General features: G+C 47.5%; 1 protein-coding gene across 14 annotated transcripts in view; it reads right to left on the bottom strand.

Moving 5' to 3' along the window:
• Positions 1-25836, bottom strand: part of EP400 (E1A binding protein p400) — a 97797-nt gene that overhangs the window by 50298 nt on the left and 21663 nt on the right. For 13 of the 14 annotated variants that reach the window (XM_081966805.1, XM_081966811.1, XM_081966813.1 and 10 more), the window contains 15 exons: positions 18253-18438; positions 17446-17586; positions 15715-15793; positions 14943-14998; positions 13622-13679; positions 11816-11905; positions 10708-10809; positions 9771-9964; positions 8049-8226; positions 6994-7130; positions 4987-5156; positions 4236-4410; positions 2935-3071; positions 1744-1930; positions 135-301 (listed from right to left, as the gene is read on the bottom strand). In XM_081966805.1, the coding sequence (XP_081822931.1) occupies positions 135-301; positions 1744-1930; positions 2935-3071; positions 4236-4410; positions 4987-5156; positions 6994-7130; positions 8049-8226; positions 9771-9964; positions 10708-10809; positions 11816-11905; positions 13622-13679; positions 14943-14998; positions 15715-15793; positions 17446-17586; positions 18253-18438 (2057 nt within the window). The remainder of the gene's footprint in view (positions 1-134; positions 302-1743; positions 1931-2934; positions 3072-4235; positions 4411-4986; positions 5157-6993; positions 7131-8048; positions 8227-9770; positions 9965-10707; positions 10810-11815; positions 11906-13621; positions 13680-14942; positions 14999-15714; positions 15794-17445; positions 17587-18252; positions 18439-25836) is intronic. The other variant, XM_081966812.1, reaches the window with a different exon arrangement.

Raw genomic sequence — 25836 nt, 5'->3', positions numbered from 1 at the left:
TCTAGGCCACCGCAACACCCCCCTGTGAGCATCGACATGCCATGCAAAACTGCGCGATCGGACAAGAGTCCGATCAGCATTACGATTGGCTGAACAAGGGGCAGTGGTGTTATGGAAGGCTGGGCGCGGCTCACCTGTTGGGCTTCAACTTGACGGGAGGCGGCCTGGGAGGCGGCACGGGAGAGGTGTAGATCTCTTCGATGAGCTTCCGGGTTACTTTTTGCTTGGGCACCACCTGGGATTCATACCGCGTCATTTTCTTCTCGAGCCCGATCAGGTCAAAGAGACTCAGGTCTGCAACCTAGAGGATGGCCAAGAGGGGAGAAAAGTATACCTCGGGCCCCTGTGATCATTGGGTTTAGTCCCTTTAGTTGGTAGGCTGATGATGTTACTTAGTTTGGTAACGAAAGGTCTGCAAGGAAACAACCAAGCTCAGAAAGCATCAAGGACCCCACAGTCCTTCTCCTCTTCCTCCTCCCGTCTCCTCCTCCACTCTGCAAACCCCATTTCTTTCTAGCACTGATGATGCTACCTAGTTGGGTCATGAAACGTCTGCAAGGAAACCACCGAGCCCAGAGAGCAACAAGGACCCAACAGTTCAATCTTGAGTTATAAAGATTCTCCTTTATTATTAGTTCATTTTCTCTCTCTCTCTCTCTCTCTCTCTCTCTCTCACACACACACACACACACACACACACACAGACATACACACACACATATTGTGCAGTCCTTGATCACACCTTGGGGCAGAAAGGTGAAATTAGAAGTTGAAAAGATTCTCCCTCTTTTATTTCCTAGTCCATTTGTAGTCTATTTCATCTCTCCATCTCTCTCCCTCCCTCCCCCTCCCCCTCTCTCTCTCACACACACACAAACTGTAGAGTCCTTGATCACACCTTAGGGCAGAAAAGTAAAATTAGAAATCAGAAGTTGAAAAGATTCTCCCTTTAATTTCCTAGTCCATTTCATCTCTCCATCTCCCCCCCCCCTTTCTCTCTCTCTCTCTCTCTCTCTCTCTCACACACACACACACACACACACACACACACACACACACACAAACTGTAGAGTCCTTAATCACACCTTGGAGCAGAAAAGTAAAATTAGAAATTAGAAGTTGAAAAGATTCTCCCTTTTATTTCCTAGTCCATTTCTAGTCCATTTCATCTCTCCATCTCCCTCCCTCCCTCTCTCTCTCTCTCTCTCTCTCACACACACACACACACACACACACATTCACACATACACACACACATATTGTGGAGTCCTTGATCACACCTTGGGGCAGAAAGGTGAAATTAGAAGTTGAAAAGATTCTCCCTCTTTTATTTCCTAGTCCATTTCTAGTCCATTTCATCTCTCCATCTCCCTCCCTCTCTCTCTCACACACACACACAAACACACACAAACTGTAGAGTCCTTGATCACACCTTAGGGCAGAAAAGTAAAATTAGAAATTAGAAGTTGAAAAGATTCTCCCTTTTATTTCCTAGTCCATTTCTAGTCCATTTCATCTCTCCATCTCCCTCCCTCCCTCCCTCTCTCTCCCTCTCTCTCCCTCTCTCTCTCTCTCTCTCTCACACACACACACACACACACACACACACACAAACACACACAAACTGTAGTGTCCTTGGGCATGCCATGGGGCAAAAGAATAGAATCAGAAATGGGAAGTCGGAAAGGTTCTCCCTCTCTCTCACCCAACAGGGGACCTTGTGAGTCCAATCCTTCAGCTCACCTTCCACAGGCCGCTCTCCAAGGCTGTTAAGGCCAGCGAGGCGGTCGAGAACTGCAAGGCCCCCGAAACGTAAGAGGAGCCACACAGCCGAGGGTTGATCAGATCCGGGTGGTTGCAGATCTTCTGCAGCTGCATCAAGACGTGAAGAACACTGACGAAGTGCCCGCTTTTCACAGCGTCTTGTGTCCTGCCGAGGGAGAAGAAACCAGAGGGTCAAAGCTAGAAGAGTGAATTAAGGCTGAAACCTATGATGAACGGTTGCAGGAATTGGGCATGTCTAGTCTTGGGAAAAGAAGGACCAGGGGAGACAGGAGAGCAGTCTTCCAATATTTGAGGGGCTGCCAGAGAGAGGAGGGGGTCAAGCTATTTTCCAAGGCACCTAAAGGCCAGACAAGGAATAATGGATAGAAACTGACCAAGGAGAGAATCAACCTGGAAATAAGGAAGAACTTTCTGACAGTGAGAACAATCAACCAATGGAACAGAAGTTGCCTTCAGGAGTTGTGGGAGCTTCATCCCTGGAGGCTTTCAAGAAGAAACTGGACTGCCATCTGTCAGAAATGCTGCAGGGTCTCCTGCTTGGGCACGGGGTTGGACTAGATGACCTACAAGGTCCCTTCCAACTCTGTAAATCTGTAACCAGGATGATGAGGGAACTGGAGGCTGAAACCTACAATGAACGGTTGCAGGAACTGGGCATGGCTAATCTAGTAAAGAGAAGGACCAAGGGATGACACAATAGCAGTCTTCCAATTTTTGAGGGGCTGCCACAGAGAGGGTCAAGCTATTCTCCAAAGCACCCAAAGGCCAGGGAAGGAGCAATGGATGGAAACTGATCAAGAAGAGATTCAACCTGGAAATAAGGAGGAATTTTCTGACAGTGAGAACAATCAACTGATGGAACCGAAGTTGCCTTCAGAAGTTTTGGAACTTCATTACTTCAGACTTTCAAGAAGAGACTGGATTTCTGTCAGAAATGGCATAGGGTCTCCTGCTTGGGCACGGGGAGGGGTTGGACTAGATGACCTTCAAGGTCCCTAACAAATCTGTCAATCTGTATCTGTGTGTGATGTCCATGAAGTCAGGGCCTCATTAGCCAAGGATCGGTCGTAAAAGGGGGATCGTGTTAATGATTAAAGGATTCGTGAAGGATTCGTGAATGGTTCGATGTTCCACTCAAGAGACACCTACTCGGGCTGGAGGATGACGTCTTCGTACATCATTTTCTGCCGGTTGGAAAGCCGGCACTTGAGGACGTGTTCGTACTTCTTCGTCAGCTGCTTCTCCACGTCCCTTTTGGATCTGCGCAGGATGAACGGCTGGATCATCTGCAGAGGAGAGGAGGAAGCGGTGGTGAATATTCAGACGTTCAAGGATATCCCTTCGCACAAAGAGGAGTGGCAGCTTGGAAGCAACTTTCAGAGTCGGCTGTTAGGAAATGAAGCTTAAATAAACACGATTGGGGTGGGTGGGTGTAAAACAGATGTACATCGTCCGGCCAAAAAATGAAAAAATAAAATTAAAATTAGTAAAAATAATGAATTATTAAATTAGTTTCAATTTGATAAAAATTAAAAGTGAAGGAAAAGAAGAAAAGGAAAGAAAGAAGGAGGGAGGAAGTGACAATGAGAGGGAGGAAGAAAGGAGGGAAGAAAGGGACAATGGGAGGGAGGGAGGGAGGAAGAAAGGAGGGAAGAAAGGGACAATGGGAGGGAGGGAGGGAGGAAGAAAGGAGGGAGGGAAGGGACAATGGGAGGGAGGGAGGAAGAAAGGAGGGACGGAAGGGACAATGAGAGGGAGGGAGGGAGGGTGGGAGGGAGGGAGGGAGGGAGAAGGGAGGGAAGGAAGGGACAATGGGAGGGAGGAAGAAAGGAGGGAGGGAAGGAAGGAAGGGACAATGAGAGGGAGGGAGGGAGGAAGGAAGGAGGTAGGGAGCAAAGGAAGGAACAATGAGAGGGAGGGAAGAAAGGAACCAAGGGAGAGAGGGAGTGATGAAGGAGAGAAGGAAGGAAGGAGAAAGGGAGGGAGGGAAGGAAGAAAGGGAGAATGGGAAGAAAGGAGAGAAGGAAGGGACAATGAGAGGGAGGGAGGGAGGAAGGAGGGAGGGAGGGAGGGAAGGAAGGGACAATGAGAGGGAGGGAAGAAAGGAACCAAGGGAGAGAGGGAGTGAGGGAGAGAAGGAAGGAAGGAGAAAGGGAGGGAGGGAAGGAAGGAAGGGAGAATGGGAAGAAAGGAGGGAAGGAAGGGACAATGAGAGGGAGGGAGGGAGGAAGGAGGGAGGGAAGGAAGGGACAATGAGAGGGAGGGAAGAAAGGAACCAAGGGAGAGAGGGAGTGAGGAAGAAGAAAGGAAGGAAGGAAGGAAATAAACTCAAAGGGCAGCCTTGATGAACCACTTTTTCTTCTGCCAGTTTTCTATCTTTCCAACATAACAACCTTTGCCCAATCCGATTGCCCTGGGCCCAATACCAACGCCTGCCTTGAGAGACTCACCCTGTGCAGCCTGATGACCAGCTTATGGCAGTAGTCTTGATTCTCCTCGTTGGCCGCTTTCACCGGGAAATCCAGGTAAGCTTTGGAGATTCCCGGAATCAGGAAGTGCACCATGGTCCACAGTTCCATCAAGGTGTTGTGCAGGGGGGTATCGATCAGAAGTAAGCGGTACTGACTGCAAAGAGAGGTGGGGGGGTGGGGGTGGCACAGTGTAAGCCCTCCCGGAGAAACGAGACAAAGAAACACCAATCAAATGGCCTCCTTCTAGTTTAGCGTAAGGCTACATCAACAGAACCTTGAAAGTCAGAAGGTCCAAACTTTCCATGGATACTTTTTTTTTTTTTAATAGTTTACTAGCCGATAACCTGGCGTTACCCGGGTATTTATTTATAGGGGGGAAAAATCCGGACAAAACGTAATTTCTAATATTGAATTTTCCCCCTTACCAGAGGGAGCCCCCTTGTGGAGTACTGCGAAGCCGTTTACACGGCAATTCCACTGTGCTGTACAGTAGAAGCCATTTTACGGCAGTACGTTAGAAGCCATTTTACGGTACTTTCTGTACATTTTCTGCTGTATCTCAGCAGAAAACTCATCCCGAGGCATGTTAGGGGTGTCTTACCCCCCACAGTATTTGTCTCCAGAGGGTATGTCGTCTGTGTACCAAGTTTGGTTGAAATTGCTCGAGGCGTTCCAGAGTTTTATAGAGAGAGATATATAAAAATATATAAGATTTTGACCGGGTCCAGACCTGCGCAGGTGGAAGAGGGCTTCCCAGTGCTTCTCCGTCATGTTCTTAATCTGTTGCATCTCGTCCACCATGAGGTACTTCCATCGTATCTTCATGAAGGCTTGGTGGCCTTTGAAGAGCTGCTTGTAGGAGGTGATGCAGACGTTAAAACTGTTGGGTTCGGTCCACTGCTACGGAAGGAAGAAAGGAAGGGAGGGAGGGAGGCCCAATGGGAGGGAGGGGAGGGAGGGAGGGGCAAGGGGAGAGAAGGAAATAAGGAAGGAAGGGGAGAAGGAAGGGAAGAAGGAAGGAGGGGAGGAAGGAGCAATGAGAGGGAGGGAGAGAAGGAAGGGAGGGAAGGAAGGAGCAATGAGAGGGAGGGAGAGAAGGAAAGAGGGAAGGGTAGAAGGGAGGTAGCGAGGGGGGAAGAAGGGAGGGAATGGTGGAGAGAGGAAAGGAAGAAGGGAGGGGGAGGGAGGGAGGAAGGAAGAGAGGGAGGCAAAGTAAAGAAAGATTTAGAACTTGGAATCTACACCTATATTAACTTGTGGATTTAAAAAAAACTGTGGCAGGAATGTTCCCCTGATCCCACTCCCCCGTTTTCTTCCAGGTGAGTGACAACATTCCAGGGAAACCTCTGACATCTACCTAAACATTTCTTTCTGAAGAAGAAGTAACTTCCATGTTCTTCACAAACCATAACGTCAGAAAACCCAACTGTGGCTTAGGAAAACTCAAGCCATGACTGCCCAAACTCAAGTCAATCCAAACTCTTTCAAGCAAACCGTTGGTTGAGAAAGCCCCCACCCCCCACATACCCCAGACGCTGGCTGGGAAATCCTGAGAGTTGAAGCCCAGACATCTTCAAGCGGGCAAGATTGAGGAACACGGATTTGGCTGGATTTAAGAATCCAAAGAAGGGTGAACCAGTTTAGAAGTCAGTCTAGCTCAGTTCACAACCAAATGGGTGAAAGTCTATGGAGATTGTCCGTCATCCAGGTCATGGTTGTCCCAAAGGACAACCATGGCTGTACTTTCTTGGGAAAGGAAGGATTTATACTCCTTGCAGACAGCTGGTCATTTGCATCCTTTTAGAGGGTCATTGAGGCCACTTGGAGGTTTATCTGGGAAGGATTTATACTCCTTGCAGACAGCTGGTCATTTGCATCCTTTTAGAGGGTCATTGAGGCCACTTGGAGGTTTATCTGGGAAGGATTTATATTCCTTGCAGACAGCTGGTCATTTGCATCCTTTTAGAGGGTCATTGAGGCCACTTGGAGGTTTATCTGTGTCCTCAGAGGTCACCTGTGTGCTGCAAATGGTTCCTGTAGTCTGCAATTATTTTCCTCTGGAAATCTATTTCTACTCCCACAACATTCAAAAGGTCTTCACCCCAAATTGTGTAGCTAAAAGTCTGTAGAGATTCTCCGTCATCCAGGTCCTGGTTGTCTCAAAGGTGCTTTTTCAGGAGGCAACTGGACTTTCCTGTTTTTTCTCTTGAAGTCGTTTCGCTTCTCATCCAAGGAGCTTCTTCAGCTCTGTGGCTGAAGTCCAATTTGCCTTTAGGAAAAGCACCTTTGGGACAACGGATCGAGGAGGGCGGGTGGGGGCGGAATTTGTGGTAAACGCTGTCAGGATATTCATGAACCGGCAGAGACATGGTAACAAGGTCAGCCAATGAATAAGGCTTAGTAACAAGGTCAGCCAATGGGAGCAGAAACAATTTGGGGTCTGGGTGTGGCTCAGTTCTGAACTGAAACTAAAAGAAACTCATTCTCTGTATAGCCTGCCCGTGTCTGAACCTGCTTACAATTTCTCCTCTCTACCACATTGGAAAAATCAGCTGTTGGCATTGTACATTTATTCATGTGTTGTTATTATATATATATATATAAAGAAGTTAATGAATCCTGCTGAATCAGTTACCTATGTGTGCTTTCTGGATTTGATTTCGCCTGCAAACTCTGACAACAACAAACACACACACACACACAAACACAGGATTTGAAAACTAATAAAACCACCTACCTGTCTTTTCATTCTTAGTTCTCGCTGGGTACCGATGTAGAGCAGGACTTTTAGGCCGGGGCACCAACGTTTGAGCTCCAGTTCCCACTTCAGAATGTTACAACTTCGGACGACGACAAGGTGAGGACCCCAATCCCCTGGAAAGGAAAACCAAGGAGAGAGGCTAAGAATCCATCCCTGGGCTGTATAAACAGAGGCATAGAATCAGGGTCATGTGAAGGACTCGTACCACTTTATAAAGCCCTAGTAAGACCACATCGGGAACACTGCAACTAATTTTTGGTCACCATATTACAAAAAAATAAAATAAAATTGTTGAGACTTTGGGAAAAAGTTCAGAGAAGAGCAACTAAGATGATCCAAGGCTTGGAGACTAAACCATATGAAGAATGTTTGCAAGATTTGGATTTGGCTAGACTAAAGAAAATAAGAATTAGGGGTGACAGGATAGCAGTATTTCAGTATTTGAGGGGCTGCCACAAAGAAGAGGGAGTCAAATTGTTCTGTTGTATTCTATTCTCTGCTTCTCCGTCTCCCTTTCTCCTTCCACTCCTCCTCTGTTCTATTCCTATTGTCAGCGTTCCAAATATCACCCAGAATTAAATCAGAGTTCAAGGCATAGCTTTCATCCAAGTTCCAATTTAATAAGAGAGACATGTTGGCACAAACTGTGGAAAACCCGAATCTGAAAGCTAACTGGGTTTTCCATCCAGTTGAAAGTTCAAGACCTTGCCCCCACACCCCCAAGTCCATCACATGGTCCAATCTTCTACTGCCATGCTGGCATTTCCACCCATCTAGTTCCGGTCAGGTGCAGAGATGCGGAGACAAAGAATGACCTTGGGCTTCTAGAAAGGAATGTTTCATTTTGACAACAACACATTCTACAATTCTACTCCTTACTATTCCCCCTCCCAACCACCCCACTAATGAAACAGCATAGTAAAATCATAGAAAGTGTGGCAGGCCCAAAATCCTAAAAGGAATATGACTGCAGCCCTGACACCTATTCCGTTTCGCTACCTGGCCCGTTTACGCAACACAAGGGCGCCTACCTTCGTTGCAGGCCAGGTGTGCGAAGAAGGCGATGATCTGCACCGTCTTCCCGAGGCCAGCTTCGTCAGCCAAGATGCCGTTCAGCTTCTTCTTGTACAAGTTGGCCAACCAATCGAGGCCAATCTTCTGATACTCTCGGAGGGAGCCGTACAAGAGGGGAGGGGTGTTGTATTTGACCTGCAAAAAGTTGTGCAAACACGTTTCTTCTTCTCCGTGACGTTATGCTGCTCCCTTCGTGACCCTTGCCCTCGACTTACAACAAGGTCATTTAGGGACCTTGTTCCAAAGTTACAACAAGGGACTTTTTCACACTCAGGACCGTTGCCTCTGCGGCATCCCCATGGTTATAAGGAATCAAAATCCAGGTGCTCAGATGACCGTGGGGATGCAGTCACAGTCGTTAAGGGTGAAAAACAGTCGTACGTTACTTTTCTTGTCCAGCTGTCTGAACTTTGACCAATAAACGAAAGGTTGCAACTACTTATACAGAAAATGTATATAAAATGTTTTATAGATGGCCGTTTACCACCTGTAAGGTTAGCTAGAATGTTGAAAAACATCGTCTAGCAAATGTTGGAAATGTAACCAAAAGATGGGCGCATTTCATCACAAGTGGTGGACTTGTGTTTAAAAAAAATGCGCAGAAATATACTGATGACTAGAAAAGATAATAGGTGAACATGTAGACTTTTAAACTGAAGGGATTTTTTAATTAGGGATATCAGGAAAATTTGATGAGAAGTACCATATTTTTCGGAGTATAAGATGCACCTTTTTCCCTTCAAAAAGAGGGTGAAAATCTGGGTGTGTCTTATACACTGAATACAGCATTTTTGGCCTCCCGAAACCCCGCCCCCTTCACCAAAATGGCCATGCATAGCCTTTAGGAGGCTTTCAGAGAGCTCCTGGGGGCTGGGGAGGGCAGAAATGAGCGAAAAATGGGCCATTTTTTGCTCATCTTTGCCCCCCCCCCCCCCCCCAGTCCCCAGGAACACTAAAGGCTATGCATGCCCTTTTCTTGAAAAAAAATGGGCTATTTTGGGGAGGTCTGAAGAGTGCAAAACCTTTTTTAAAAAAATTTGCCTCTTCAAAATCTTGGTGTGTCTTATACTCCGGTGTGTCTGATACTCCAAAAAATACAGTATGTATTTAGTATTACATGTTTTAACAGCAGCGAGGATTATCTTTGGCACAATATTGGAAAGACGAAGAAACACCCCAAGATGAAGAGATAATGAAGAAGGTATTAGACTGTACAGAAATGGGCAGACTTATATTGAAAATCAAACAGAAAGAAGACACAGGATATAAAACTTGGAATTTCTTTTACCAGTGGTTGGAAAAGGGGGAGGCAGAGTAAGGATGGCATTTGTAATGTTAAGCAAATTAAATACCCAGACAACCCAATGTCCATTAAGCACTAAGGAATGTAAATAATACATTATGTATAATGTTACTATAATGATGTATGATTAATGTAACCAAGATTACTAAAATTGTCAATATTATTACTATTACTTGGTATCAAAACTAAGAATACCTCGATGCCACACTGTTCATGTATTCAATACTTACATACATCTTAAAAAATATTTATATATATGATAAAAAGGAATGTAATTAATAGAAAATTAATATATATATATTTTTAAAGGTCATAAGTCAAGGACTGCTTGCCTACCACCAGTGAAACCAAGATCAACCCACGCAGATGGACGTACCGCAGTGGTGATCCGGGCGCTGCCTTTCGGCAACAGGGCTTCCGCTGTGGCGGCCACTTCGGCTATATCTCGTCCGCGGTTCTTGCTGGCCATCATTCTCTCGGCCCCCTTGTACTGCTCGATGCTAAGCAGAGATTCAATCGAGATGACCTCCTTTTGAAAGAGTTCCGTTTCGGCTGGGTGATCTTCCATTTCTAAATAAAGAAGAAAAGTTTTTTTTTTAAACCCTCTTTTATTGTTTTAATGAGTGCTATGCTAGATACTTTCATTCATTCATTCATAAGTGATCTTCCATTTCTAAATAAAGAATAAAAGCTTTTTTAAAAAAACCCTCTTTTATTGTTTTAATGAGTGCTATGCTAGATATTTTCATTCATTCATTCATAGGCGATCTTCCATTTCTAGATAAAGAATAAATAAAACCCTCTGCTTTGTTTTAATGAGTGCTATGCTAGATATTCTCATTCATTCTTTCATTCATTCATTCTTCCTTCGTCCAAATGGTATGCCACCCATCTCGCTGAAAGCCAGACACTGAATAAAACATTAGAACAATAAATATTTTAAAAAGTCAATTTAAATAAATCGAAGGAGGATGGAGAGGGAGGGAGTAGAGAGAAAAAGTGGGGTGTTCTCTATCCCATCAGCCACCTCCAACGTGCCACACCTCCATTAGGGCCTCAGGCTAGTTGGCTTAGACATGTCTTCAGAGGCCTTTTGGAAAGTGAAAGGATGGGAGCAGTTCTGGCCATGGGAGGGGGATTAATCCCTCCTGAATATCTCAAAATGCCCCTCCGAATACCTGAAAATTCCATATACACGCCAAGTATTACATTAATGGAGCTGAGTGACGGAAAGGTGAAAAAATCCACCTCTCTGAATCTAAGCTGGTCCCTTCTAGGAAAGCATTTGGAAAGGAAACTCTGCCAGGATGTACCTTCTTCGCTTGTCTCCTCTTCTGGCTTCGGCTGCGGCCAGTGGAAGCTCTCAGCGAAGGCTCCTTCGTACATCTTCATCAGATCATCCAAAGGCAGCTCAGCTATTGGGGGGGGGGGGGGACGGGACACAGAATTAACAGATTAAGAGAGCTGGAACGGACCTTGTAGGTCATCTAATCCACCACCCCCCGCATAAGCAGGAGACCCTATATTATTTGTGACAGATGTCAGTCGCCTCTTCTTGAAAGCCTCCAGTGACGAAGCTCCCACAACTTCTGAAGGCAACTTCTGTTCCATGGGTTGATTACTCTCAGCGTCAGAAAATTCCTCCTTATTTCCATGTTGAATCTCTCCTTGGTCAGTTTCCATCTGTTATTCCTTGTCTGGCCTTTGGGTGCTTTGGAATGTAGCTTGACCCCCTCCTCTCTGGGGCAGCCCCTCAGATATTGCAAGGATGCTATCATGTCTCCCCTGGTCCTTCTCTTCCCTAGACTAGCCATGCCCAGTTCCTGCAACCGTTCATTGTATGCTTTAGCCTCCAGGCCTTTGATCATCTTAGATAGATTCATATTAACAGAGTTGAAAGGGTCCTTGACTTACAACTATTTGCTTAGTGACTGTTTAAAGTTGCAACGGCCTTGAAAATAAATGACTTTTATGACCGATCCTTGGCTAATGAGGCCCTGACTTCATGGACATCACAAACAGATACAGATTAACAGATTTGTTAGGGACCTTGAAAGTAATCTAGTCCAACCCCTCGTCCAAGCAGGAAACCCTACACCATTTCTGACAAATGGCAGTCCAGTCTCTTATTGAAAGCTTTTAGTGATGAAGCTTCCACAACTTCTGAAGGCAACTTCTGTTCCATGGGTTGATGGTTCTCACTGTCAGAAAATTCCTCCTTATTTCCAGGTTGAATCTCTCCTTGGTCAGTTTCCATCCATTATTCCTTGTCTGGCCTTCAGGTGCCTTGGAAAATAGCTTGACTCCCTCCTCTCTCTCGCACCCCCTCAAATATAGGAAGACTGCTCTCCTGTCTCCCCTGGTCCTTCTCTTCACTAGCCTATCCGGCCCCGGTTCCTTTAGAATCGTCAACGCACTCACCTTCCTTCGCCAGCGTGGACAGCTCCATCTGATGGTTGACATTCCCTTCCTTCTTTTCCTGCTCTTCTATTGTCTCCTCTTCATCTTCCGCTGAAAAGAAAATGTCAGGCCCACGGGTCAAGCCAGAGAGAGGAAGGAATAGCCATATACATGCAAGAATACACAATATAATACAATACATGCAAGAATAATTGAGGCGGCTTTGTGTGTGGGTGTGAAAGCAAAACAGTTTCCCTCTGGAACTAAAACAGAATCCCAAATTGGAGCTGTACTGTTTTCTTTCAGTCCGAAAGGTGCTTTTTTTTCAGGAGGCAACTGGACTTTCATTTTTAATTTCGAAGACGTTTCGCTTCTCATCCAAGAAGCTTCTTCAGCTCTGACTGGGTGGTGGGGAATGGAAGGATTTATACTCCTTGCAAACAGCTGGACATTTGCGTCCTTTTAGACAGGGGTTGAGGCCACTTGGAGATTTATCTGTGTCCTCAGGGTCAGCTGAGTGGTGCAATTGTGAGTGGAGCCTTCTTGGAACCATCGAAAGGACTGTGTTGCAGACTGCAGATAGATAAGGTCGTATCCCTCCCCCTCTGTTGAGAGAGGGCCGTTCAATTTTGACATTGATGGCCCCTTTGACTCCTCTTTCAAACCAGCGGTCCTCTCTGTCCAGAATGTGGACTTTGCTGTCTTCCTAAGAGCTGAAAAAGCTTCTTGGATGAGAAGCGAAACGCCTTCAAAGAAAAACAAAGGACGTCCAGTTGCCTCTTGGGGAAAAAAGCACTTTGGGGACAACCATGAATTGGATGGCTGAGAACTTCCGTAGCTATTTGGTTTCAGATTTCACATCTCCTGTCACGCTGTTGGAGCAACATTAGCAGATGAGATGAAACGGGTGGATCAGCGCAAAAGAAAAACATGGCAAAGGTGGACTATGTCACTGCGTTAATTGTTTGCTAGCTGAACTGAATAGTTTATCGCTCAGGTCACTGGCCTTATCTGACAATGATTCACTGTGCATGCTTCTTAACACGTTTCATAATATATCACACATTCCAGAGACTTCTTTACTTTTGATCTTCTATTCGTCTGCCAAGAAGGTGGATGACAATTGCTCTTGCCAAAATGTAACAATTAGATAGATTTGTTTATTTCTTATTTTTTAAAGTTTGTTTTTAATTAGAACATGTTATCGGGTCTTTTTTCGCTTTTTCTGAAGATATACTTTTTAGGAAAGCCGACGGTCTACACCTCATTAGCTCAGGGTGAAATTTCCCCTGACAGACTATATTTCATGCAGCGAATTTTAACAGCGGCAAGAATGTTTGTTTGTTTTATTGCACAAAAAAAAAAAAAATGGAAAAACAAAGGGACTCCCTCGGAACAAGAAACAATAAATAAGATACTGACGTGCGCAGAAATGGACAGACTGACTCTAAGAGCTCAAAGGCGAGGGTGGGACGGAATATCACGAAATCTGGGACAAATGGGACCGATGGTTAGAATTGAGGGGAAAAGGCCAGGACAGAAAAACGCAGATAAATTAAGAATCGTAAAATATGGTATTAAGAACATGTGATGGATAGGAATTGGATATGCATTTGTATGGTTAGTAATTATATAAAAGAAAGGATCAATGGACGGGTAACCTGACTGACTACACATACCCATGTGATGGATATAAAATGTAATCGTTGTAAGATCTAATCACTATATGGAAACGTTTATGCCAGAAATGTCGCACTACATCCAATGTTTTTAATGTTTATCTAATAAAAAAACTTTATATATAAAAAAAAGGGGGGGGGGACTGACCTTCATCGTCTGTTAGAGATGTGCTGGCTTTTCTCTTTCTTCTACAAGACCACGAACCCTACAAAACGAATATAGCATAAAGGTTTTGCATCAGTTTCAGAAGGGTCCTTAGCCCTTATCCCTTCCATCTAACACATGATTTATTGTTCATTACCTCAAAGGAGAAACAGGAAAGGACCAACATCCCCCCCCCCAAAAAAAAATTGTGAAGAAGAGGATGGGGAAGATCTCCATCATTCCACACTCACAAACCCCCGTGGAAAAACATCTGCCCACCGCAGCAGACATTATTGAAAGAGATCAACATATAGCTTGATCAGTGGTGGGGTTTCAAACCTTTTCCTACCGGTTCTATGAGAGTGCACTTCCCGTGAATCAGCTGAGCCAAAAAAAGACAAGGGAATATAGGACAGGGAACGGCAGAGGTGGGAGGGTGGGACCAACCAGAGGTGGCATTTGCCGGTTCTCCGAACTACTGCATTTTTCGGAATGTAAGACGCACCGCAGTATAAGACGCACCAAGATTTTGAAGAGGTCAATATTTTTAAAAAAGTCTCTGCAATCTGCAGACCTCCCAGACCCCCTGCACGCCTCATTTTTTGTGAAAAACGGGGCATGCAGAGGGTTTGAGAGGCCTGCAAAGTGCTCCTGGGGGCAGGTCCAAAAACAAGGAAAATATGGTCTGTTTTTCGTGAAAACGGGCCCATTTTCTGCCCAGAAAAGGGGCATGCATAGTGTTTGGGAGGCCTGCAAAGTGCTGCTGCGGATTGAGGGGGCAAAAGCGAGTGAAAACGGCACATTTTTTGTTCATTTTTGCCCTCCCCAGCCCCGAGGAGCACTCTGGAAGCCTCCTAAAGGCTATGCATGGCCATTTTTGCAAAGGGGGCAGGGTTTCGGGAGGTAAAAAATGCTGTATTCGGTGTATAAGATGCACCCAGATTTTCATCCTCTTTTTTTGGGGGGGGGGGGGGGAAAGGTGTGTCTTATACTTCGCAAAATATGGTACTCAAAATTTCCACCACTGGTTCGCCCGAACCAGTCCAAACCGGCTGAATAACCACCACTGAGCTGTCACGTTAACCTGCTTCCTTCTTCAAAGGTCATCCGAGGAAACTGACCAACAATGGCTTTGTATTATACACCACTTTCCATCTTCCCGTTATATTCCTTATATATGAGAAAGCTGTTTACTGGCCGCAGTTCGACCACTCTCTAAATATCCTCCTTGAAAAATTGTAATCTCAACAATTGTCAAACATGCAATCCGTCCAGAGTTATCAACAGGGAGACGGGGGGGGGGGGGGGGGGAAATCTCCCTTACCGACTTGTTTCCTTTTTCCAGAAGGATGTCCTCCAAGTGTCTCCAGGTGTCTTTACCTGCAAAATGGTTATCTTTTTAAAGCACTTTTTAAGTCAGCCAACTTAATATGTTAGCCTAGCGTGTCAATTCGGCCGGGAGCAAGAAAGTAAACCCAGTGAAAAGATAATGTTTAGATTAGAATAGAGCTGGGAGGGACCTTGGAGGTCTTCTAGTCCAGCCCCCCTGCTCAATCAGGAGAACCTATACAATTTCAGATAAGTGACTGTCTAGTCTCTTCTTAAGAAACCTCCAGTGATGAAGCACCCATGATTTCTGGTGGCAAGCTCTTCCAATGGTTAATCGCCCTCCCTGTTAGGAAGTTTCTCCTCAATTCCAGGTTGCTTCTCTCTTTGTTTAGTTTCCATCCATTGTTTCTCCTCCTGCCTTCTCAAGTTTTGCAGAATAAATTGACCCCCTTCTTCTTTGTGGCACCCCCTCAAATACTGGAATGCTGCTACCCCTAATTCTTTTTTTTAATTATTATTATTTAGGCTAGCCAGTCCCAAAACCTGTTTTAAAAGTCACTGTTAACTCTGAGCAAGAACGTGCTTCCCGCTTTGCAATAACGCAAAATGACACCGCACTGATGACCTCACCTAGTTTGGTAAGGAAATGTCTGCTAGAAACACACACACACACAGCTCAGAGAGCACCAAGGACACCCCCACCCCACCCCACAACTTCCTAATCTGCAATATTGTAACCTCATGTTGTAAACGAAAAGGGAAACTACCTTTCTTGGCACGCCTTTTTAAATTCAATGCTTTTCTCCTTTTCTCTTGGAATTCAATCTGCAGCTTTATTTCGACCACCTGAAAGACAGAAAGGCAGGAATAAGATTTATAACCTCGCTTGTTGATTTATGACGAGGACTGCATTCGCTTTACGTCGGCTGTGTGTCAGCAGGACGAACTTAGCAGGGAAACTGAATTGAGGGGCCCTAAGCAATGTCATCCAGGTAAGGGCGCCTTTCGAAGGGCGGTTCTCGAATACAGCTCGTCTGCCTGGAATCCACACTGTATATCGGATAGTAATACGATTGAGAGAGCCCAGAGGTATTTCACGAGAAGAGTCCTTCACTCCTCTGCTCACAACTGAATCCCTTATGCCACCGGGCTCGAAATTTTGGGCTTGGAGAATCTGGAACTGCGCTGCCTGCGGTCCATCCTAAGCATAGTACACAAAATTGTCTGCTACAACGTCCTACCTGTCAATGACTTCTTCAGCTTCAACCGCAATAACACACGGGCAAACAATTGTTACAAACTCAAGGTAAACTGCTTCAAGCTCGATTGCAGAAAATACGACTTCAGCAACAGAGTGGTCAACGCCTGGAATGCTCTACCTGACTCCGTTGTTACATCCTCAAACTCCCAAAGTTTCAACTTCAAACTGTCTACCGTGGACCTCACCCCATTCCTAAGAGGTCCGTAAAGAGGGCATGCATAAGCTCACCAGTGCGCCTTCCGTCCCTGTCCTACTGTCCCCACTCATCTGCACCTACTTCCTTTGTTCATGTTTATGCTCCTACCTATACTGTCACCTTGTACATGTTTGACAAACAAACAAACAAATAAAAGGTGCTATTTCACCTTAGAAAGAATCTTCTAACGAGAGGAAGAGATCATCACAAAGCCATGTAACCCATATTCTGCTTTCACCTTTCTCGGTCAAATTTAGCCCCGTTATCTCTGCCTTGCTTAAGGTATACAATGATAATTACTCACTCGGGAAGATAAAACATCCAGAGTAGGGACAGAGTGATCTTCCCTCCTGCCAGACAAAGGAACTGCAACAGCTTCGGGCAAAATGCCTCTTGGTTAAAATTCTCAGCAAAATTCAAATCTGCGTGTATTTCAGCCATATTCCTTGCTGGATCTTTGGCCTGTCCCTCTCTCTATTATTTTACTCTGCTGTTTCATTAGTGGTGTAATTGGGAGGGGGAACAGTAAGGAGTAGAATGCGTTGTTGTCAAAATAAAACATTCCTTTCTAGAAGGCCAAGGTCATCCCTTGTCTCTGCACCTCTGCACCTGACCGGAAGTGGATGGGTGGAGATGCCAGCGTGACAGAGGAAGATTGGACCATGGGATGGACTTGTGGGAGTGGGGACAAGATCGTGAACTTTCAACTGGGTGGAAACCACAGGAAGTTTTCAGATTCGGGTTTCCCACAGTTTGTGCCAACAGGTCTCTCTTATTAAATTGGAACTTAGAGCAATGCTTTGCCTTGGACTCCGATTTAATTCTGGATGATATTTGGAACCTTGACACAATGACTGTTTTTCACACTCAGAGAAGCTGGGAATTTGAAGGTCAAAGCTACGTGCAATTTTTCTGGATCCGAAATGTGGATTTCTAGGTGCCATCCAGGGTCACCAGAATACCAGGTCCCAGGGAGCCATTTCCCCCCACACCCACTTCGAGGGTTTCACAAATGACTGGCAAAGAAAGAGAAGGATTTACCTGTTCAATATTAGACCAGAAATATTCTATTTCTCTGGCAATGGTGGCAGCGATGCGCCTGAGCTTGATCTTCTCTTCCTTCTTCGCCCGCTCTGCATTAAGCTGTTTCTCACTGTGGTAGCGCGCCACCGTCCTGACCATCTGACATAAAAATTTTAGAGAAGGATTGCTAGACAGTGTGGCCATCCACCAATTTATCCCAGCTCTCTGTCTTTGACAGCTATAAAATGTTTGACGGGCATTTTATAGGCTGTCTTTTGTGAATTTTTCATGCATTTGTGTTGTACTCTGTGACGCCATACGAAATATACATACATACATACATTCATACATACATATATATTTCATCCACGTGAAAAAGCCAGCTATTTATTTAATTTTTTTGCATTAATCATTAACTTTTTGAAAGCTCCCATACAAGATAAAGGTAAAGGTTCCCCTCGCACATGCATGCTAGTCATTCCCGACTCTAGGGGGCGGTGCTCATCTCCGTTTCAAAGCCGAAGAGCCAGCGCTGTCCGAAGACATCTCCGTGGTCATGTGGCCGGGATGACTCAACGCCAAAAGGCGCACGGAACGCTGTTCCCTTCCCACCAAAGGTGGTCCCTATTTTTCAACTTGCATTTTGTACGTGCTTTCGAACGGCTAGGTTGGCAGAAGCTGGGACAATTAACGGGAGCTCACTCCGTTACGCAGGCAGCACTAGGGATTCGAACCGCCCAACGGCCGACCTTTCTGATCGACAAGCTCAGCGTCTTTGCCACTGAGCCCCTTTGCTAAAGAATTACAAACAACGACAGTCCAGACCTTTTTGGCAGTGGCCATCTTCCATCGTCTTTCTTGGGCAAAATCTGTGGCCATCCATTGCATCTCCTCCAGGAGATAATCCCACTGAGATTTAGGCCTGGAGGCCTCCTGGAGTTTGGGCAGTCGTCTCAGAGACCACAAGCCTTCCTTCCTCAGCTCCGCGATGCGCTGATGAACTTGGTTTTCCTGGGGGAGGCAAACAAGGGAGAACAATGAGTGGGGTTTCTGGCGACATCGAAAGATGCCGGGAGCAAAGGTGATAGTGCAGCACGTTGATTTACAAACCAGAAATATTTTTGTTGGGGGGTTGCGCCCGAAACATACAGTAAAGGAAATGCACATTTAATCAGACATGCATTAACGGCGGCTAGAATGGTGTTCGCACAAAATTGGAAAAGGGATGAGATTCCCTACGGATGAGAATGTGATTAAGGGAAATGTTAGAAGGTGCAGAAATGAACAGATTACTGCTTGCTATAAAGAAGAAAGAACATATATGACATGGGAGCTATTTTATGGATGGTTGGAGAACAAAAACAGAAGTAAGGAATACATTTTGCTTCCAAAAATATCTGCATAGCAGTATTGCATAAATGCCACTGGGTACATTTGTTTGATAATAACAAAGGATGCGATCTAATACCCACTTACTTATGAATAGATCCCGTTAACCATCTGCCTGAAATGGAATTGGGTCTCCTGCTTGAGCAGGGGGGTTGGATAGAAGACCTCCAAGGTCCCTTCCAACTATGTTAAGGTAAAGGTTCCCCTCGCGCATATGTGCTAGTCTTTCCCGACTCTAGGGGGCGGTGCTCATCTCCGTTTCAAAGCCGAAGAGCCAGCGCTGTCCGAAGACGTCTCTGTGTTCATGTGGCCAGCATGACTAAACACCAAAGGTGCATGGAACGCTGTTCCCTTCCCACCAAAGGTGGTTCCTATTTTCCTACTTGCGTTTTTACATGCTTTTGAACTGGTAGGTTGGCAGAGGCTGGGACAAGTCACGGGAGCTCACTCCGTTACGCAGCTCTAGGGATTCAAACCACTGAGCTGCCAACCTTTCTGATCGACAAGCACAGTGCCTTAGCCACTGAACCACTGCGTCCCGTTAATTAAATCCTAAACCTGAAACACTTTTACTTTACTTTACTTTATTTCGTATTTCTAGACCGCCCCCTCTCCCAAAAGGGACTCGGGGCGGTGTACAGTCAGGCTAAAACACAAATAGGATGCATATAAATAAATACATAAATACATAAATGCATAAATACATAAATGGAGGAGGCTATATAAAACTGTACCTTCAAGTAAAGCATTAAAAGCAGTATTTAAAAACAACCCTTAAAAATACCCCAAAAAATTGAATTTAAAATAATTACACATGAAATTCCCCAATTAAAATATCTGCCAGGAGGTAAGATAAAACTATGAGTGGGCCAGGCCGGCTAATCGAAACAGGTGAGTCTTTAGTTTTTGTCGGAAGGAGCGGAAGTCGGTGGTAGTTCTGATGTCGGGGGGGGGGGGGGGGGGGGAGGACATCATCCACCTTTCAGCCTATGGATTAAAATGGCTGGATGGTTGGTAAACAGGTAACTTATCAGTTGGGGAAAATGACCGTTGTCTTACCTGAACGGTCGTTCTCATGGCGCTGCGGAGAGTACAAGGATTAGGTTAACACAGCCTGTTTGCCCATGGACTGAGTAGATTTTTTCCCCTCTGGCCACGCCTCCTTTGCCTCTTCTGGCTCAGTTTTAAAAACGAGGTCTTGTCCGACGAAGACGTTCTCAGCTCACACCTGTGCAAAGATACAATCTCGGTGCTAAACAATCACCCTGGGTGGGTCTTGTACTCTCCGCAGCGCCATGAGAACGACCGTTCAGGTAAGACAACGGTCATTCTCCATAGCGCTGCTTGGAGAGTACAAGGATTGGGACATGCCCAAGCTATTGTGTCCCAGGGCGGGAAGAAGTGACCTTGTCCGGAGCCTCAATAACCTTCTGTAAAACTCTACGGCCAAAGGAGGCTTCGGCAGAGGCAAAGGAATCGATCTTGTAGTTTCTAATGAAAGCCGTGGGAGACGCCCACGTGGCTGCTCTGCAAATGTCCAGAATAGATGCTTGAGTCGCCCAGGCCGCGGTCGTGGCTGCACTTCTGGTGGAATGTGCCGTCACACGAGGTGGAACCGGCTTGCCCTGAAGGTCATATGTCATCTTAATGCAAGCTCGCAGCCACCGACCTATGGTTGAAGACGACACCTTGCGACCCAGGGAACCTGGTTGAAAAGACACAAAGAAGGCCTCGGAGTGCCTGATATCCTTAGTTCGTTTCAGGTAAATACTGACTGCCCTTCGCACGTCTAATTTGTGCCACCTGCGCTCCTTGGCGTGTTGAGGGCTGGGACAGAAGTTCGGGAGGATGACCTCCTGAGACCTGTGAAAATGAGAATTCACCTTCGGCATGAAGGCGGGGTCTAACCGTAGGATGACCCTGTCTGGGTGGATGATGCACAGCTCTTCCTTGGCCGAGAAGGCCGCAATCTCAGATACCCTTCTGGCTGAAGTAATGGCTATGAGGAAGGCAGTCTTAAGAGTCAGATGTCGAAGAGATACCTTCCTCAAAGGTTCGAAGGGAGCCGCTGTCAATGCCTGCAGGACAAAGGGTAGGTTCCAGGTCGGGTACCTGTGCACCACCTGGGGTCGGATGTTGTAGGCCCCCTTCAAGAAGCTCTTGACCTGAGGATGGAGACTCAGGGATTGAGGTTGGTGTCTGGCTAAGATGGTGGATAATGCGGCAACCTGGCGCCTGAGAGTGGCTGGTGCCAGTCCTTTGTCCAAGCCCTCTTGTAGGAAGTCCAATAACTGAGGGATGGACGCTTCCACACTGTCAATGTCCCGTTTGCTGCACCAGGAAGAAAAGGCAGCCCAAGTCGCGTCATAAATGCGAGTAGTGGCCGGACGTCTGGAAGCTTGGATGGTTTTAATGACGTTGTCTGAGAGGCTCTGGTCCTTCAGGAGCTGCCTCTCAAGTGCCAGACGGCTAACTGCAACCATTGGGGCTCTGGATGGTTGATGGCCCCTTGACGCAAGGATACCTGGTCTGGAGGAATTCTCCACGGTTGCTCCACAGACAGATCGACCAGGTCCGCGAACCAGGATCTCCTGGGCCAATGTGGAGCCACCAGAATGAGCTCCGCCCCCTCCTTCAGCAGCTTGTAGATCACCTGCGGGATCAGAGGGAGGGGCGGAAACGCGTATAGAAGCCCTGGAGGCCAGTTGGACCTCAGGGCATCCGTCCCCTCCGCTTGTGCTGACTTGTAGCGGGAGAAGAACCGCTGGAGCTGTGTGTTTGCCGCCGAGGCAAACAGGTCGACCTGTGGGAGACCAAACCTCCTTACCACCTGTGCGAACAGGTCCGGATGAAGTTGCCACTCCGAGTTGTCGATGGTCTGACGGCTCAACCAATCCGCACTCACATTGCTGGTTCCGGAAATGTGATCCGCCCTCAGCGACGCTAAGTGGATCTCTGCCCATCGTCCTATGGCCTCCGCCTCTGACATGAGTCTTTTGGAGCGGGTCCCTCCTTGTCGGTTCACGTGAGCCTTTGTGGCCACATTGTCGGTCAGCAGCAGAACGTGGTGCCCCCTCAGCTGTTCTGCAAATCTCCTCAGCGCAAGCCGGGCTGCCCTGAGTTCTAGCCAATTGATGCTCCGGGCTGCCTCCGCGCTGGACCACCTGCCTTGCGCCAGCTGGCCTTGGCAATGCGCCCCCCAACCGTAGAGACTGGCGTCGGTCGTTACCACGATCCTGTCGGGTTCTCTGAATAGGCAACCCTTCTCCACTGCTCGAGACTGCCACCAACTCAGAGACCGAGTCACTCTTGGTGGGATGCGAACTTGCTTGGTGGAGTTGCTGATCTTTGCTCTTTGCATTGGAAGTAAGAACCATTGCAGTTCCCTTGCATGAAGACGTGCCCAGGGAACTATGTTGAGACAAGAAATCATGATCCCTAACAGTTGGGATAGCTGCACTACCTGCCAGGACCTGTTCCTGCGACACAACCGGATTCTGTTCCTGATGTTGCGGATTCTTTCCGGAGACAGGGACACCTGGCAAGACACCGAGTCTATTATGGCGCCCAGATGTTGTATGCGTGTGGCAGGAGTCAGGTTGCTCTTTTCCATGTTTACGGAAAACCCGTGGTCCTGTAAGGTGTGAACTGTGACGTTTACATCTCTCACCGCTTGCTGCTGAGTTCTTGAATGGATGATGATGTCGTCCAGATAGCACTCCAGGCGGACTGGAAGCTTGCGCAGGTGGGCCGCCACAGCTGCAAGAAGCTTTGTGAACGTTCTGGGTGCAGAAGAAAGTCCGAACGGAAGCGCCCTGTATTGGAAGTGCTTTCCGTTGTAACACAAGCGCAGGAACTTCCTGTGTGCAGGATGGATGGGCACATGTAGGTACGCCTCCTTGAGATCGATGGAGGTGAGCAGATCCCCTTGTCGCATGCAGCTTAGTATCGACTGGAGAGACTGCATTTTGAAGCGCTTGTAGGCCAGATGCCTGTTCAGGCGCTTCAGATCTAAAATGGCCCTCCACCCCCCTGAATTCTTGGGGACCAGGAAGAGAATGGAATAGAACCCCCTCCCTTCCTGTTCTGGAGGAACTGCCTCTATTGCGTTGATCTGCAGAAGATGATCTATCTCTGCCTGCATGAGAGCCCTCTTTACCGGGTTCTTGGATAGTGGGCAGCGAACAAAGGTCCGCGGAGGAGAGGATAGAAACTCCAGGGTTAGACCCCTCCTGATGGTATTTAATACCCACTTGTCCGAGGTTGTTTCCTCCCAACGGTCTGCATAGAATTGCAGGCGGCCCCCGATGGGAGGAGACCCCAGACGGTCACTTCCCACGTCTAAACTGACGGTTGTGGGCTCCCCCACGAAAGGGCTTCCGAAAGGACCCCTGATTGGATTGTCTGCCCCTGGAAGAAAAGTTGTTTCGTTCCTGGGACCTGTCAGAGGACTGGTTAAACTGTCTTTGGGAGGAATAAGAAGAGGAAGAGGCCTGGCCACCTTCCTGTGCCCGAAAGGCCTGTTTCCTGAACGAGCCCTGACCTTTCCTGTCATGCTTCCTGAAGGTGGAAGGAAGAACCTTCCTCTTATCCTTTGTCTCAATTAGGAATTTCTCTAGGGAATCCCCAAAGAGGTTCTCTCCCTTGAAAGGAGCTGAAGCCAGCTTCCACTTAGCCTTCATGTCCGCCTGCCAGTGCCGAAGCCAAAGCAGGCGGCGAGAAGTGATGTTGGACGCTAGTGCCCTGGAGGCGAATTTCGCTGCGTGCAGGGACGCATCAGAGGCGTATTCCACAGCCGTAATGATCTTGTTAAGATCATGTCGCCAACGAGATGCTTCAGATGGGGGCTGAGATCTGAGTTGGCGCAGCCATAATAAGGATGCCCTCGTAAAGAACGAGGCCGAAGTGGAGGTCTTGATCGCCCAGGCAGCCGCCTGGTGCGTTTTGAGACAAGCCTTTTCTGCCCTCTTATCCTCTGCCTTTAACCCTTCTAATAACTCGGCCGGAAGATTAGAATTAGAGGTCAGAGAGACCACAGGGGCATCCACTTCTGGAGGCTTCAAAACATCCTCCAGTCTAGGTTCTAAAGGGTACAGAGATTTGTCTGCGCCACTGGGATTGGCCAGGGTACCAGGCTGAGCCCATTGGCGCTGAATAACCTCCATGAACATGTCAGGGACTGGTATCAGTTCTGGGTCAGGGGTTGTTTCGCTGAACAACCCTGCCATGAGGTCCTGGGAAGTAGAGGGGACTTCCTTGTCCTTAGTTTTGGCACCAAGCTCAGTAGAGGCTCTGGCCTTGTGTAAGATGGACTTGAATAGGGCTGGCTTAAAGAGACCAGTGAAAGAGGGCTTGTCTGGAGGCATGTCCTCATCCTCCGAGAGGGCAAAGTCCTCAGCAGCCTCCTCCTCCCACGTAGACACCTCTGTGGTGATAGAAGTGCCCGGGGAATCGAGTACTCTGGTCCTCTTTTCCCCCAGGGGGCGAGTAGGCCTAGAGGCCTTGCCACCCCTGCCTTCCTGTAGCCTCATGGCTTCTACCACACCCTGGGAAATAGCCTGCGTGATGAGATCCCTCATCTCTGCTGACATAGCTGGGCCCTTGTCCTCTACAGGTCTGGCTTGGGCATAGGCCTGTCCCCTGGCACCCCTAGGAGGATCTCTCTGATCCTCTGCATGAAAACAATATTGAAAGGAGGGGAGATCCTCCCTGACTGAAGAGCTAGGAGAACCTGGGTAACCCAGAGAGGCTGCAGGGGATCCTGACATGGAATCCCTATCACAGAAGGATGGGGATCTATCCCCCATCTCCTCCCCCTGCTCTATCTCCCTCTGGATGGGTGGGGAAGGAACTGGCCCAGCCTCACTTGGTAAGGGTGCAGAGGGAACCTGGGGCCTAACAGACTTATCCTTCAGGGAGTCCTGCCCCTTGTCCCCTTGAATTTTGGGGGCCTTACTCCCAGCTGCAGAGTGGGAAGCTTTCCCCCCAGCGCCCTTGTTTCCCTTTCTCCCCTGGCCTGAGGGATCTGGCCTACTGCGCTTTGCAGATGGCCCTGCCAGCTCCTCCCTTCGCTCCAAACCTTCATCAGCCATCCTTGGTTGATCTTGAGTCGAAGAGGTCGCTGCTGAGGGAAGGGCAGTGGACGCTGGCCCGACGGCTCCAGAAGCGTCTGCAGACTCAGATGGGAGGCTGGATCAGGCACCAGGACACTCCTTGCCGCTTCCCCTTGGGTGGCTGGGGAACTTCAGGCTTGCTGGAGACCCAGACAAGCCCTCGCAATCCTCTGCGGCTGTCTGTAGAGGCGGAGAGGCTCTGCTGCTTGCTGCTGCTTTCCGGAGGCAAAAAGGACTCAAAAAAAAATGGCCGCCGGTTCTTCTGCGCGCCAAAAGCCTCACTTAAGGGCCAGGCGCTTCTCATTGGCTGCAGCCGAAAAGCGCGCCAAAGCAGCGCTTTTCAAAATGGCCGCCGCTCTCCCGATCGGCAAAAGACGCCGTTTGGAGAAGCAAGGGCTTTTTTAAAAGCCTCTCCTCCAAAGCGACCAGGGAAGCACGGGGATTGCCGTCCTTCCCTGCGCTTGCCAGCAGACGCCGGACAAGCGGCCTCGCTTGTTCCCCCAGCTGCGACTAAGCAGCTGTGGAACCGATCGCTGCCTCAGCCTTAGTTAGGTAAATCCTCTTGATAAAAAATAGAAAAAAGGGAAAATAAAAAATCAAAATAATAAAACCTGGGGAAAAATCCTAATAACAGCTAAATATCACATAAAATTACTATTGGAGAACCCAGCCTATTTGCTCAATGCTGAGTGTTCCCCAAACTCGTCCTATCGGGCGGACTGAGTTTTTAAAACTGAGCCAGAAGAGGCAAAGGAGGCGTGGCCAGAGGGGAAAAAATCTACTCAGTCCATGGGCAAACAGGCTGTGTTAACCTAATCCTTGTACTCTCCAAGCAGCGCTATGGAGAACATGTTTTCCCCAACTGGGGAACTGCACTGGCTACCTGTGGTTTTTCGGGTGCGTTTCA

The sequence above is a fragment of the Natrix helvetica genome, assembly GCF_964273705.1.
Source record: "Natrix helvetica genome assembly, chromosome: 14".
NCBI lineage: Eukaryota > Metazoa > Chordata > Lepidosauria > Squamata > Natricidae > Natrix > Natrix helvetica.
This window is presented reverse-complemented; position numbering and strand designations above follow the sequence as displayed.